The sequence below is a fragment of the Adelges cooleyi genome, unplaced genomic scaffold (assembly GCF_023614345.1).
Source record: "Adelges cooleyi isolate 19-005CV unplaced genomic scaffold, UGA_ACOO_1.1 ACOO_flye_CR_arks_rails_tigmint_CR_PRNA_651, whole genome shotgun sequence".
Classification (NCBI taxonomy): domain Eukaryota; kingdom Metazoa; phylum Arthropoda; class Insecta; order Hemiptera; family Adelgidae; genus Adelges; species Adelges cooleyi.
Window position 1 is genome coordinate 9,058,081 of NW_026096352.1, and position 17,344 is coordinate 9,075,424.

At 29.4% G+C, this 17,344-nt stretch overlaps 2 protein-coding genes across 2 annotated transcripts in view; one reads left to right on the top strand and one right to left on the bottom strand.

The window, feature by feature from the left end:
* LOC126844463 (uncharacterized) overlaps window positions 1-17,344 on the bottom strand; it is a 160,899-nt gene that overhangs the window by 28,343 nt on the left and 115,212 nt on the right. The gene's annotated exons all lie outside the window — the stretch shown is intronic.
* On the top strand, window positions 1,619-16,184 carry LOC126844461 (uncharacterized). Its single transcript, XM_050582673.1, has 5 exons — window positions 1,619-1,796; window positions 1,864-2,002; window positions 11,175-11,369; window positions 13,478-13,691; window positions 15,463-16,184. Exons 2-5 carry the CDS (start codon window positions 1,903-1,905, stop codon window positions 16,034-16,036), a joined length of 1,083 nt encoding a protein of 360 aa, XP_050438630.1. The 5' UTR covers window positions 1,619-1,796; window positions 1,864-1,902; the 3' UTR covers window positions 16,037-16,184.

Here is a 17,344-nt window from a genome sequence, read left to right on the forward strand (position 1 = left end):
GCAAATATTTTTTATTATTTTGCTATTATTTTTTTGCTCTTTGTTTCAAAGCCATGATAGCGTATACATATTTTATTGGTCATATCTTAGAAAACTATAAATACAGGATATTTTTTTTTTTTTGTAAAATATATATTTTTTATAGAGTACTTTGGTTAGGGGCTCAGTTTACACTCGTATTTTAAAATAATAAAAAAAATGATTTAAATTGTTTATTATAATATTATGTTTGTTTTATACATGATTTATGATCGTGAAATTTCCCAAACTTGCGTTGATAGTATTACTTAATATAATATTATAAGGGGCTTAACGAAATGTCGTTGTTTTACAATACAGTTTGATAGAGAAATCCTCTGAGCGTTCAGTTTTTAAGAATTAATGTCAAATTTGTTTGCACACTCATTAGAAAATCGGGACCACTTAAGGTCCTAATTAGGGCAATTCGACGATTTTGAGAATTTATAAGTGGTTTGTTATTTTATTCAGTCTCGACTAATTGATTTTACTAGCAAAAGAATCTTTGGCTATATTTTCGGTAGCTACTCCATATTAACACCGCCGTAATGGAAAGATTATTCAGTAAAAATATCTCTCATTTTTGCTCTGCAAGATTACTTACCTCGCCCGTCTAGGTAAATTAAGAAGTTTTTAGATTTCCTTATGAAAACGGGGTGTATACTACCTATTGTCTAATGGGTACAAGGGAAAACTGATATTTAATTAGATAATAGTTATTTTACATTGGTTCTAACTTCTATACATTGCCTAAAACTTGAATTGAAATAATATTGGAAACAAAGTACACAATACGATGCAGATAAGAACAAGACTTGTTTAATTTTTACCATTGTACTTTTGTGAGTTTATGAGTTCATTAATAGTTTTAATAAGACGTCATATTTTAAATAGGTACTCAGAGACGTACCAAGAAACGTTCACTCACATTTTGAATGTTAAGGCAACCAAAATGTACCAAATACTTGACGGTTTTTATCATTAACGACACATGTCTTGATCACGCTTTGTAAAACGTTTATTATTCTACAATTATAGTTTTAATTTAAAAACTGTGTTTTTAGTTATTGGTACCAAAAAATATATTATAACATTAGCTTATATACGACTTCCCTAGCACACTGCACGAAATATTAATTGTACTGTTTACCTACTCTGTGGTCCGCCGACTTATCTGTTTACAAAAATAAAACAGTAGGACGGTTAATTATATTACCTACTGATATTATATACGTGATGTGCAAGTAAAATTGTATTTTTATATTGTAATTTGTAACATGATGTTTTGCATTTTGCGAACATCCGTTTCGGTTACCTCGGTTTCGCCATTTGGTTATCACCATTGTCATGCCATATAGTGGAAAATTTTAATAATATCGAAAACAATTATTATTATTGTAGGCCAAGTGACGGAACCGACAATAATATTATTGTAAGTGGTGGACGTGATCGGACTCGCGGATCCCTCTGTATATTAATTCTTATCGGGCGTAGGTACCCAACCTAGCCGATAACCGATTGTAGTAAATAATTTATTATAATTGTTATTTAATTTTACCCTTCCCCGAACGTCAATACGCTAGTGTGTAGGTAAACGTGTAACCACTATAATGTAATATTACCTATTGAATCATTTTGTACGTTGGAGTGAGTTTCGGACTTACATAAATAGGTACAAGCGATAAGGTCGTTGGGAGTGTACTTGATTGATTCATATTGAACCGTCGCAGTGTTGAACGCGACGCTGTTGGAAAAGCTAGTTTCACGTTAAATTGCCAGTACGTTATTTTAAGTAGATTCACTGTTTTAGCTTGTTTTGTTATATTTTGGTTTAATCCGAAATAGGTGTATTTGGCGATTTCTGATACCGGCGCTATTGTGATCATGATCGCCACATGGTGTGTCCTAATGACTACAGCCGCCGTGTTGATAGCCGTACAAGCCGGCCAAAACAATCACTACTTCGCAATCAGCCCAAACAAAGGTAAGATATTTTTATTAAACTATAACTGAGTTGGGCCCATTGAATTATCCTGTCATAGTTAACTGTTCCGAAATAAACGCCTAATCGTTAGTTCCGTTTCGTTATGAATGTCATAAAATATGAGTTATGATAATACTTAAAAATACCTTTATCTAACCTAACTAGTTGTTGAAATTGTATAGTTATTAGAATATGTGGACTATTTGCGTAACTTCTAAGTAACACAATTTGCATTAAAACAGCCTATCAGGGACCATAATTTCATAGTCTTAAATAGGTATTTTAATATCAAAGGGGGTTTCACACAGTTTTTTTTTTGTTCATATTATATCGCATACCTAGATCAAAACTGTAGCAACTCGAAAAACATATTTTTTCAGGAAATCCAAAAAACCTATTTTCACGTTTAATTACTTTAACTGTTTATTTTAATAAAACAATTTTTTACAATAACCGTACATGCACTCAGTTTGGTGTCCGGGTAGAAACTAAAATTTTAAACGGTTTTGGTAGTTAGGATTATGGGATTAGTCATTTTTACAAAAGGTACCTACAGCGCTATATTTTGGGTAGTAATCAAGATAAATAAAAAATTGTTTAGTTGGTTCATGAAACTTCGTTTGTAGAATCTGAATACACAAATAACTAAAAATACCCACTTTTTGAGTTGTTAGTTTTGATCTAGGTGTGTGATATTATTTTTAACTCGATCTACACGAACACTGTTTTTAATTAATATCTTTACAAATGTTGAATATTAGCACTTCGTTGCGTACAGTAAGTTTTGTCTTATGTAATAACTTAATTTATTTGTAGCCGTTTCTAATTGTCGCTCTATATAAAGAGAAGTTAAAAACTACAAAAAAAGTTCAACAAATCTTGGTAGCCTCAATACTACCTTACGAGCGTTTACCTCTACCTTCAACTAATTCATTTAAACGATAGTTTTAATATAAAATCACCTGCCTAGTTTGAAATTCCTAACGGTCTAAATAAAGGGTGGCTGAGAAATCTTCTCAATTAGGCTAGTGTTTTTTTTTTGTGTTTAACATCGTTTCCATAGTACATTATATAGATACTATAATAATAGCTGTCAATTAGGATTTCATTTTTTCCCCCTATATATTTTAACTGTTTAAGAGCAGTTTTATGGCTGAACGGGCTCATAATCTCGATTAATTTTCTACTATCACACTAAAATCATTGGCCAAGACTTATATTTTGTAATATTTATAGAACCGACTACCTACTTGTATTTTGTAATCCTGTCCGTTCTAAGTTATAATTTAGTTGCACGATTGTAGTTTCCTGTATTTTCAGAGTTAATATTTTATATTACCAGTGTCGTTCGCGATTTTGATTTACCACGACAGTACAGAAAATAAATAATACAAAACAGTAATTCGGTAGAACAGAAAAAAAACGTATGACATCTTATTGCCGGCGCGTGACCGCAATACCGATGTTCAACAACTCCGTGCTGCAGTTGTTGTTATACAGTGCCGAGACCTGATGGAATTCGCATATTATTGCTATTATGAGTACATAAATAGCATTTTCGTATAAATTAATTTTAGGACTTTATCATATTTATTTAACCGTTCTTGGTAGAGAATGCCAACGATTCGACCGTTGAACAATGGCATTATTTTTTAAAACATTCAACTGGAATGAAATTCCTAAATTGTTTTTCAATTTATTTACCTAACCTGACGTTAACACACATACCTTAGCAATGTGCATAAAACACTGAAAACTATACATAGAGAATATATATATATATATATATATATATATATATAAGTATAATAAAGTTAATTAAACTCCAATCCTCGTATACAGACAACGCTATGCTATGGTTAAGACAAACACAAATAGTAAAACTAAAACAGAATCATGGCTGTTTGCACTGAACATAAACTGTAGCTACCAAACTAATAGCTCGTTGAAATGTAATACCTATATTCAAATGTAACAATATATTTGATATATATATATATATAAAAACTTTAAGCAACTTATCGACATTAACTTATTGAGAGTTAGTCTGTCGTTAGCGCTGAAGATGACAACATTGTTGCCGAACACATAGAATGAATTTTTTTTATGGTTAAGGGTTTTCTTTACTATATTATATAACTTATATTTATCACTACGTTGTTGATATAATACAAAATTAATATTGATCCGCTACACATCGCCAAAATAATTATAATCACTTAAATTTATACAAGTCGGATACTCCGAAAACCGCATAAATCAATTACCTCGTGTCCATATAATATGGTCTAAAGTCTAAACAATATATTATTATAGTTTATGACGTTTGTTAGGTATGCATTCATCCATGAACTACAAATAATAATTACTATATTATGCATTGCCTATATTATAAGTAACAATAGTATAATATTTCTATTATAAATAAGTTTCTCGTTTTCTGGCAATATGCAATTTACCCAGACAAAGTCCTAAATCCTAATGTCATTTAAAACAACGTTATTGGTTTATTATTTATTTATATATGAAGTGTGAGCGTCAGCACTCGGCTAACTAGATATTACTTCCAATCAAAGAACAACAACAACATTCTTGAATTTGTTCAGTCTTAAATTTTCTCCTTCTTTTTTTAACTGGTTTTTAACGATATTTAGACAATTATTTAGCTATTATATTTCCGGCTAAAATACCCCATCAATAAGTGAAAACTGGCAGGATTATGGTTCGGGTCAGCTTCTGAGTCCCTTGTGTAGTTTTTTTAGGGACCACGGCTTAAAAATTGGTCCGAGACTTTAAAAGGCACGTTTGGGATAATCCATTATAATTTTTATGCTTGAGATAGTACTAAACATGTTTATTTTTTTTATACTTCATATTTTATTTTTATACATTCTTATTATTTACATCTATTACAATTACATTGTATATTAAATTTAATTAATTATTATCTAGAACTTTTAAGTATACATAATATTATATGCAGAGGTACAATTATTAGTATTTCATTTTATCATTACTTTTAAGCTGTAAGGCAACCTCTAAGTCGGGCAGTCCGTCGAATATTTTAATAAACGGTTTTATCTCCTTCCAATGTATATATATATATATATATTACACCTAGGTACATAAAAATATAGTGCTGTAATGGTTATCGAAAAACATTCCCAAGGGAAATTATAGCCTGGAAAATATATCCCTTGTCCGTGCAAGACTTGACCGAGAAAAACAATCGTGGGCAAATCAGTTAGCGGGATACGCGATTTATACACTGACGATGGGGGTGAGGAGAGGGGTGGAAGAGAAAATGGCATTATGAGAGTTGACGTTCGCTGTTTTGGTCGAGTAAATATTTGAATTTATCTCGTCGGTAATCAAAAACACGTCAGTACCCGTGAATTTTTTTTAAACAAGGTAAATAAATCAACTTAAATCGCTTAGGCACTTAGAAATAACTTCACAGCTAATTGTAGTCTAATATAAAGTTATATGCGTCACGTTTTCGCATAATATTATTATAATTTATACAACATTAAAATATAACGGGTGGATAACTACCACAGTCGTAATGGGTGTCACCGCCCAAATATTATTGTTGTCGTCTTACTATCCTGGAAGTTTCATCTACATGTGCAACACATTTTACTTTATTAAAATCTATAATATATGAAGCAAGAATATTGCACGGTAAAATATTATTACGTCACGACCCAGGACGTTGAAAATTTAATTACTCATCATAAAATAATGTATAATACTAAACGCGTCACGTTAATTATAATGAAACGGAAAATAGTTCTACAATAATAGCCCGTATGTAATTGCGTATACTGTGTTCATATGCTTTTGTTTGATAACTCTTTCTGTGTGAGAATGCGCTTAAACCCGTTAAAGTTTTATACTTTGTTTTCGTCTTAAACGTACCGTGTAGTCTATCAAATAATATAATAATAAATCTACATGGTCACGATTCTGCTAATGAACATTCACGAATAATAAGCCAACATTTAGTTTTTTTTTTTTTTTAAATTATCAACTATAAACAAATATGCATTTATTATTCACATTTATGATGTTATTGTAAAACTATACATCTACATTCGGCTTAATTAGATTTAACTCCTTAAACTTACACGTACAAAAAGCGAAATAAAGGAAATATATTGACCCATTCTGTAGGAAAGGGGTAATTATGTTTTCTTGGGTTTTTACTGTATATCAGTAGTAATTTTTTTAAAGAATGTAAATACAAAAAATATGTAAAAAATGACTATATTTTTGGAAGTAATTAGACTGTTTTTAAAAATATTATAGCACGCTGTAAATTTAACATAAAAAGTGTGTACATTTTTATGGTGTGTTTAATTTAGTTGTATTAAATAATTTACTTTTTAGTTCAATAAATTATCTTACAGATACGATTGTTGATACATAAATGAATTGATTTAGCGGCTTAGGAGATACCGTGGGCAAAAACACGAAAATAGAAAAAAAGACTTCATTATGAAAAAAAATACCTTCTCAACTTTGCGTTAAAAATAAAAAACAAATTTGCAATACAAACGTCATTTTTCTCGGTACATAAATTCGGTTCATCGATTATCACGTTATATACTCGTTAATTTTTATGTTTTACTTAGTACACTTAACCTATTCTAATATTATTAACTCTCCACGAGTTCAAGTAATTTACCAGCGGGCTTATACGTTTTTCGAAAATCGGACGTATAATAATATAATCAAATATGCTTACCTACGTTTATTGTTGTTTTACTTTTTTGATTGAAACGTAATTTAATATAACAATAATAATAATAATAAATATTACATAGATAATGTCTTTTTATATCGCCATACAGACTTGTATAATCAAGGTAAAATGACGTAAGACAAAAACGATTGACGGTATACTTAAATTACCGATAAGTAATAATGAATCGTCATAGTTTTTCAAAAAAAATAATCGTTTAAATACGTAATAATAATGTTCTTTAATCTTTTAACTATAAATAGTTTACGCAATCAGCACAATAAACAATATAGTGACATTGTGTTATCGTATTTAGTCAGGAAATGTTACTTAAAATATATATTTTTGCCTGTGTTATATACTATACAAATGTATATGAAGGGATCAGGGAACAAAACCAGCAAAGTTGCTTTTTTCTAATCTAAGAAAAACATGTTTAAGTAATGCTAAAATATGTTTTAAAATATTAAAGAAATACTTAAAACTTTTTGTATCAAAACGAATTTTAAAACAAAGAATTGCCATTTTTAAAAAGTGACTTGGCTGGTTTTTTCCATGTATCCTTCATATACTAAAAATGAAATCTTATAGTATCAATAAGAACTTTTGTTGAATAATAATAATAATTTCAATTTGTACTCTATTGTCGTATTGTTTTAAATGTAATTAATAATATACGCCAATGCTTAAGAATTGGGTTTTATTGGTAGATAAGCTGATAAAGCGTTAGTTTTATTTATAATTTGTTTAAATGGTTAGACCAAACTATTTAAAACTTTTTACCAAAACGTAATAAATTATTAATTTATTAAAAGCCAAAATTTTTCAGGGCAGCAGTTAAAAAAAATACACCACATAAAATTCGATACAAAATAAAGATTATTTAAAACAAACAAAATGTGTTTAAAAACTGTCTTTTCTTAATTACATATTATGGTTCTCAAAGAATGTTCAATTTTGATCCATGCGTTACACGAATTCAGAGGACCAAGAGCAGCTTTAGGGTGACATGCATTTAGAGAATGTCAACTAAAATAAATATCTACGCTTGCGTTATACTCATACTAAGCCATAGCAAAAATATCAATAGTTTGATTTTTTTTAAATTACTAGTAACTGATTTATAGGATATTGATTTTTACAATATTTTAACAATAATTATAACTCGGCTCAATCATGTTTCATCATTAAGTTATTATATGGATAGTGTATTTAGCAATATAGGATTGGTATTTTGTTTTACTGTATTCCTAATATATAAAATATTATGTAGGTATTATCGGTAACACTGGGCAATTATTCATAAAACGTAATTTCCTTTCCCGGTCACTGCGGACGGAACTCGAATGTCTAGTGGTATGAAAAAAAAAGTAAACCGCCTGCTGTTGGTTTTTTTGATCCGGCAGACTTTTCGATTAATCGCCCTTTTTCACCGGGCCCTCTTTGAAAAACCACAACGTCCGTGAATGGTATAATATACTGGGTGATCCATTGAACGATAGACAAACATATTTTTTTCAGAAAATAATTACAATTTTTTAGTTTTAGATTCGATGCGGAACTGAGAAGGGAATGTTTTTCTTTGTAAGACCAATATTATAAAATTAATAAATATTTAACATCTTTAGAATTTTCCAGAACGCTTTCAATTTTTGGAACTTATGGATATATATGCTATGTTTAATTAACTTTCTAAAGTAAGAATAATTTTCTGAAAATGTTGATTGGTCGATAACCAGTTTTTAATAATAACTTTTTTGAGAATTAAACTTAAGATGTGAGGTAGAATGATGTGCGGTCAAGTAATGTGCGCAAATAAAAATAATACTATACACTTACCCTTCATGCAGTTCTAAATTTTAAACTGTAATTAATTTAAAAGTAATTATTAAAACAGGTTATCGACCAGTCAACATTTTCAGTAAATTATTCTTATTTTTAAAAGTTAATTAAATATGTACTCATATCATTTAAGTTTCAAAAGTTGATAGTGCTCTGGAAAATACTAAACAAGGTAAATATTAGTTAATTTTATAATACTGTACAATATCATTAACAAAAAAAGTATTAAAACAGGAAAACTATGCTAAATTGTAATTATTTCCCGAGAAATTGAGTGTCTTACGTTAAATAAAACACCCGGTATATCTATGTTTATTCGGGCGAGTAATTTTTTGAAGTATGTCCAGAGTGAAGGATCCGACCGGGAAACAAGCGAGCGATCTTGGTTTTTATATTATATACATTATACAGTATTCCCGCTTCAGTTATCTTAGATAGCCCGGTGTGTGTATACAAAGAACAGCGTTGCGTCGGACGGCGGGAAAAAGTACACTTTTAACAGTGGTGGCACGAAGGGATGGGAGAAAACGGCATGCTGACGATGGCGTTGTATATAGAGACGGTAGAACAAAAAAGGCTTTTGGGAATTAAGAAGCTCCGTCTTGGTCTTTTGAAACGTTAAAAGTTTTAATGGTTTCCGCCGCCCTAACCTAATCGAGCCGCCGCCCGCACTACACCGCACGTCTTATATATTACACAAAATCTATCCGGTCTTGGGTGCTTACAGGCGATAACGTTTGTCCATGTACAGGGTTTAGCCGGACGTTTTGGAAGATCTAGCGGCCAAAACGATTAGGCGGAGTCAATGGAAGAAGCCATAAAAGAGACTTACTTAATCGTAAATTCGTTTAAAATGTACCACTCGCCATTTTCATGTTACTTGGGTGGTATTCATTCAGACGTGTTGATATAAATTTTTAATTTTTAACGAAATTCTTAGGTAGTTTTAAAAGTTTTTAAGGGTTGAAACTACCTTCGCTTTATAGTGCGACAATGAAAGTATTTTTTAGGTAAACATCATCTATATTATTAAGACATTTATTTGAAATTCTAGTGTAATAAATGTTTCAAATTAAAAATAACTGATTTATTATATTGAGTTGATTTCAAAAATATTCAGTTATTAAAATCACTGAAAGGTTCTATCTGGATGCGAGTGTAGTCATATATACATATTTAATCAAATTATTGACTTTGCAATTCAAAAGCAAAACGTGATTAAAGATTTTTCGCTTCGGTTTAGTTATCAAACAAAAACAAAACATTCATGTCTAATTTCTATTTCACAAAAAAGTCTGCAACGTAATCTAAAAGGACGCTAGTAAATTTATAAAATATCAAGAAATCAATTTTGTTATTGTGTAAAAGAACCGATTGATCCTAGCCAAAACAACAGATAAAGCGTTTAGTCGTTTTTTTTTTTTTAGTTTTAAGTTGATTTTGAATCAACCATGTTATTTCTGTGTTTCTGTATCTTTATCGATTCAAGATAGCGCAAAAAGGTCTAATCAAGGTGAATGATTTATTTTATTTCAGTTCATCTTAGAATTTCACTTATGATAGACCCCCCCTCACTCTAAAAGACATATTCATATCAACAGTCATATTCTTAATCGTATACTATAATTATAAACAATATTTTCTTGAACTTAATACCGGAATAAATTATTGCTCTAGGGGAATGAAACCAGACGAATAAATATTCATTATGTGCTAAATGCTAGTAATACCAATAATTTTACTCTTATTTATCATAGCAAAAATAATAAGATTAAACAAAAGTATAGGTTTGAATCCATTAAGTGTATTTAAATTAAAATACAGTACATTAGTTAAATTTTTATCGTGCGATTAACTTCTCTTGGTTATATATATTCGTATTAGAGGTCCCTATTACACGTGTATTTGATTACACGTGAAACCCGTGTAATTAACATACACGTGTATTTATAAATACACGTGTATTCAAAAAAATTTATTTTTGTTATTAATTTTAGTTTCACGTATATTTAATCATAAGAACTCAAACACAAGTATAATTGTGTAAATACGTTAACTCAAACTAAAATTTTTGACAAAATAATTTTTTTTAAATATACGTGTATTTATAATTACACGTGTATATACACGTGTATGTTAATTACATGGGGTTCATGTACACGTGTATTTAAATTACACGTTTAAAATCACAGGCACTAATTCGTATACACGAAAAACATTATTATAAACAGTTTTAAACTTAATACTACTATGTTTATCAATAGTTATGAACGACAATATTGATGTAGAATAAAAAGTGTACATATGTTTTTGGCAAACACACACTTTAAAACTAGTAGATTTTTTTAGGGGTAATTTTAACATCGAGTTAAAATATCGTTTATAAAAAACGATATAAAAAAGCCGCTTTTGTTACGATAACTAATAACAATTATATTATTATTATAAGTCATAAGCTGTTTTTAGTTCTATTATTGTGTCTTACTTAAAAAAAATAGGTACTATAAATATTTGTTAAAATGTAAGCGTTTTAATTTCTTAAGTACTTATAAATTGAAATTAATGTTTGTTATTTTTTTGTAGACTCAAGATGTCACGTGCCAAAGATAACCGGTTGCAACGCTTCGCTTTATCCGATCATGGACTATCAAGTGGCCGCTTGGTTTTTCCATCCGCCTTTCAAGTCTTGTCGACCTCTATACACCGCAGGAGGAGTACACAATTGTCCATTCAATACTAATTTACCGGTATCCAAAGAAATGTGCGAACGTATATGCGGTAAGTCAGCTGAATATTATTATCTTTAACACTGTCCCAGCATAACATTGCTTAGGAAACCATTTAGTAGGGCTTCTTTATGACAAATGATAAATGCTGTGCAAGTTTTGAGCGAAGATTCGTCTTCCATTTAACCTTCCATAAACCTACTCTCCCCTGCTTTGGCCCACGAATGATGAGTAATAGCTATCAGTTAATCGTATTCCGCTTTATCTATACATGTTGTAACATATAATATGCGATTGCAAGCAGAAGTAATATAAGAAACCGACATCGGAGTGGCGGATTTCCTCTTGGATAATAAATCCGGCTATAATTCTACGACGAAAACCGAGGGTTGACTTTGTTTCATCTTTGGTATTCTTGTAATTCTTGAGCCGCTCATACTGAAATTATGATTGTAATAAGTACCCGGATTTGTACAGCAAATCCTTGTCTTATACTGTTAGCTTTCTTTAATTAAATCGCTCCGCTGTGCCGCCATATTCATTTAAAACGCTGTGCATGTATAGTTTACAAACCAATCTCGGTTTTTAAATATAGCTTATTTAATTAACTATGAGTTCCACATAGGTAAAGAAAACCTCATTGCATTACAAATTGTCTTGATTTTAATTAAAAGAGAATTATTATTTTTTTTTTTTTTGTAAAAAATATGTTTATGTAGGTAACTTTAGCTTTTTATTTATTAATTAATGATATACAACTTTAAAGCTGTAGTAAATGAACTGTGTCAGTCTAAATTGTGTGTGTCTAAACTTTTCACTTCTTTTCTACATATCAAGGCGATTCTAATAAAATCCTTAACAAGAAAATCCGTTTATCAGTTTCGAAGATTTCCTATTGGAAAGAAACATAGCTAAAATTGACAACTTTTTAAACTAAAATTTTTTTTAAACCCATATTTAGTATCTTTTTGAAAAGTTCTTTCTAGTGAAGATAGAATCGACTTGCTTTATTTTATAGTTGCACAGAACCTTTCAAATTAAGCGTTATAAGATCTTTTTTCAAATTCAAACCATACCGCATGGTATGACAGCGATCTACCTGAATAATATCTTATATTTAAGCTAAGAAAAATATCTATTTTCTCGTTTTAAGTGTGTAGCATTTTATTTTTTTTTCCTATTTGCAACAAACTCCTAAAATTCTCGAGTCTTATTTTTTTTTCATTTAAATTACCATACTTACTCGATTAAAAATTAAAAAAATTAAATCCCAAAGAATTTTTTGAACAACTTATTATTAGCTAATATACAATTCAACAAACATAATAATATATTTTGCCTTTTAAATATTAATATTATTATTATTTTAATTATTATAATATTATTTCATTGTAATCGGTTATTGTTAATCAATATTATGTTATAATACAATTTTTTTAGGTACATACAATTTATTACCATCCAAAGTAAAATTACATGCGATACATTTTTTTCTACTAGATCATTGTTACCATCTATTTATAATATTTTAATTAAAATATAAATGTATAATATTTTACTTTTGCAAGGATTTTGTAAAAAAAAAATTATAAAATATTATAAGAAAACCCTGAAAATATTTTCCTGATTTAGGTAAGGAAACGCTTATTAAGACGTATTTTATCAAACGATCCATGAAATTATTTCTTCGTATTAATGAAAAAGGACATTACTTGTTCCATAAATAACAAGATTAATATTGTTATATGTTATCCTTAAATTTAAAAAGTATATTTGATTGTTCATGGCCGAATTTCAAACTTTAAAATTGCAATGATTGTTTAGGTAGGTATTAAGAAATCAAGGTCAGAACAGCGTTATATAATTCTAGCTTGTTTTTTTCTTAAATTAAAATTCAAACATTCGTTTGGGTTATTAACGCAAAATTTAGATGGGAAACCTTCTTATAATATATTCAAATTGACTGATCGGTTAGTTTAAAACTGAAAATTCTAACGTTTATCAGTTGTCAGTTGTAGTGTTGTGTATGTCCAAATTTCAACGCGCCTATTCTACTTGTTTGTTTTATTCAATTAATATTTTATAACTGTATTGTATTATTTTTGTTACAAACTTGGCATTGTTATTAACTTAAGCTCTTCTTAAACTGATTTTCGACAGCCGAGCCTTGCACGATGGACGATGGGTCGCAAGGTATTTGTATGTTGGACGAGTATTGTAAAATCAAGCCAAACAAATCCAGCGCTCATCCCAGACCGTGTCAAGTGTACAACGTCAAATGCTGCCCAAAGTCTTACGTGGTTGGAATCGGAACCAGCGACCTGTCATCGGTCAACACAATCGGAGGAAATATTCATCCCATCATCAATCGACCGTAGATAAATCAAATATTTGCCATCATAAATGTTTATAATTACATGTTTATGTGTATTTGTGTATAAGTAAAACTAACGTATAATAAGTATTTACTATGAATGTAAAATATATAACAAAGAAAAAAAAGCAGTAAGATAAAACTACTAATTTCACTAGATTTTGGAAAAATAATTATAGATTTGGAAAAAATTATTAGTATTCAAAAATTAGTCCAAAAATAAAATGTTATACTGTTTTGCGTGACATATCAAAACATGCATTTTACTTTTGCGATTAGTATTTAATATTTTAATTTTTAATAAATTTTAGTTTAATAGTTATTATGTATAGTTATATATGTATGTGAGTATTATCTTTATAATATAACATCACTTCTGTGGTAAAATCAAAATGTATTGGTTTTAGTTTTTATAGATAAACATGATTTTGTATTGTCTTTGTATTATTGGCGATTAGTAAATATATATTAGGTAGTCCAGGATAAATTTTCACCTCCCTGAATAGTTTTTATTTCACGAAAAGAAGAGGTTTTAAAAAATGTAAGCCTTCTAAGTCAACTCTAAGTGGTTCCTATAGAAGCATATTTTTCCTTTTTGATTAACATGTAAACATGTATTTTTAATTAAAATCGCCATCAATTTCAAGACTTATAATTTTTTTTTAATTAAAAAAGAAATATTCTGAAAGCTGACACTCACTTTTAATATGCTTTACTAGACATTCAAACTTGTTCATTTTTACTGATAGATACCATGGTTTAATGAAACATATACATTTATTTTTAGTCTTTGATTATTGTTGAACTGACAAACTTTTAGTCATTGTGACTAATAATTAAAAAATGGAAAATACTATAATCGTTTATGAATATTTTAAAGGTACAAATGTCGGCTTTAAGAATCTTTTTTAAAATTTTAAAAATGCCTACAAGGTTTAAAGTTATGACGATTTTAATGAAAAATGTATTCTGTGTGTGTTAATCAATGGAAAAAATATTGTTCTATAGGGACCATTTCTCCTTTTTGACAAACAAAAACGATTTAAATAGTAGCGAAACAATTTTTTTTTGAGTTAGTCTAAAATGTATATATACTTTTTTAATGTTATGATAAGGATTAAATTTAATTGGAGAATTCGGGGGGGGGGGGGTAAAAATTGTATATAATAAGTAACAAGGTATACCGCATAGGACTACTTAGAAAATTATGGAAATTGTTAAATAGTGAAAATTCATTTTTAAAGATAGAACTGAGATATCTATAATAATTAATTAACTGCATTAATAGTAAAGAGAACATTTTTCAACCCCGAGCACAAGATGATAGTATACTTAATGATTGGTTCACAGTTTTGTATTATTACCAAATAAGGCATAATGTTTTGTCGGCTATAAATCTTTGATTAAAAATTGGACGAGGAGTACAATATATAATGGTGCCTAGGAAGTGGAATTGTCTTTGTTATATTAATACAGCTATTTTCTTACGGGCATGCTAACGTCGAAGTGAGTGCTATTACTTAACTAAATGTAACATCCTATCCAAAAATATATCATATTATATCTTATATCTTCTGGCATACATTTATGTTGTCATAGGTATCAGGTTCTGATGTACATATGTACGTTAACCTAACATAACACATTTTGTACTATTGTGTATTTTGTAATCGACTGGGAATTTGTTGCTCTTCCTGTGAATTTCATCCTAACTAAACAATATACTAACCCATTATTTAACTAAAACAATAACTTTATCGTTGTATAACAGGCAGTACCAAACACAATTGGGTAGAAAAAAAACGGTAGAGGTGAACATCGACGGTGCTGGAAACATGCTTAACACCACAGAGTATGAAATCATGCAAGCGGCAATGGGCCTGTTACCGACAGAGGCTGTATCCGAAGGAAACGGTCACCGTACGAAGAGGACATTATTGTTTTGCCGACATTTTCCGGCAAAGTGCGCTTACCACCGTCGGAGGTTCGTCGCTAAGCTGTTGCGAAAAATTGGTCATTTGATGACCTTTGACGGCACCAACAACAATGAAGACTTCGACGACTATCTGACGGGATACCGTAGAGATTATCCAAAACACTACAACGTGAACGCCGCGGTTCAAGAACAAGGCTATACGGCAGAGTATCAAAAGGAGAACCCTAGGGAATATTACAACGGAGATCCGAAAGAATATCCGATGGAACAACCGAAGGGATTCTATCTAAAAGAGTATCAAAGCTCGTATCCCGGCCCTCACCATCAAGAATACCCGAACGGCCCTCAGGTGGCCGATATTCGAAAAGAACACCATACCCACGGCTTGCATAAAATCCATTACGTGTGAAGTTTTTCCTTAAAAATTAAAAGGTTATTGATATTTTTACGACTATAAACCGCGTTAATGTAAAATAGGTACGATTTAAAAGACAACTTATGCATTTGATTGACTCAATTTTTGCAAAATAAAGTTATGTTTTTTAAGCAATTACATTTATACTTCTCATAATCTATTGTACTTCTTATAATGTTTTTCATAACTGAACTGAATTAATAAAATATCAACTTAGCTATTATAATATTATTAATATGATGAACGAATTAATGTACTATACATACTGTGATTTATAAAAATTATGTTTTTTCCGTATCAAATGTTCGTAGTTATTTAATGTATTACTGCTTTAACCGATTATTAGTTTTAATAAGCCTTTTGTTCTTAATTTATTTTATACATAACCGTTTTATACATGACTCGTTAATAAAAATTACATGGTATGTTTAACTCATTTATTTGAATTATAATAAAAAATTTGAATATTTCTGAATTATAATAATTCTTAAGAAGTTAGAAGAAAAAAATTGATATTTTATACTTAATATGTAGGTATACAAAATGATACTGCACCTCTCATTCTAAACTTTAAACTTAAAAGTAATTATCCAAAACTGGTTGTCGACCAGTCAACATTATCAGCAAATTATTCTTAATAAAATGGCTATCTTTAATTTAATCAAATTAGTGTAAAAAAAAAAAACTAGTTAAAAAGTAAAATAGTTAAGTGCAATAAAGAACTTGGTGGTGCTTATAGCACAAATGAGTATAAACTTATTAAAAATCATATCTTGAAAATATTTAGTTATTTAATTTGTCTTATCTTTGTGTGACACCCTGTACTTTTGTGTTACATTGATAAACACTTAACTGTTCAGTTAAAAGTCCCGTTAGTAATTATCATAACATGAATAGCTATATATTTAATTACTAATTTTAACAAGTTACAAACGTTGAGTAGTTCGCATAGTATTTAATTTGAATGGTATTTTAATAAAAAAACATTCAGTACCGGGTAAAAGTATTCAATTTCACCAAGTTAAAAAACAATTTCATTAAATGTTATTTGTGCAAGTCTTTAAAATTACAACAAAAAAATCGTTTTCATTTATTTATTTCGAATGAAATTCAAACAAATATATTCCCTGTTTAACACAAGTGATACCCACTATCCAATTTCAATAAATCCCACGCGTATAATATTATCATTTTGAATTCATGTCGAAAGATTAATTTAAATATAACACCTTTTGAAAAGAAAAACTCGTCTTTGAACTCGAATCCTATTTTTTCATCACCCCAACAAGTTCAATACACATA

Coding starts and splice junctions, on each gene's coding strand:
- LOC126844461 (XM_050582673.1), top strand. CDS start 1,903: ATGATCGCCACATGGTGTGTCCTAATGACTACAGCCGCCGTGTTGATA. Junction 2,003..11,174: donor CGCAATCAGCCCAAACAAAG/GTAAGATATTTT, acceptor ATTTTTTTGTAG/ACTCAAGATGTCACGTGCCA. Junction 11,370..13,477: donor AATGTGCGAACGTATATGCG/GTAAGTCAGCTG, acceptor GATTTTCGACAG/CCGAGCCTTGCACGATGGAC.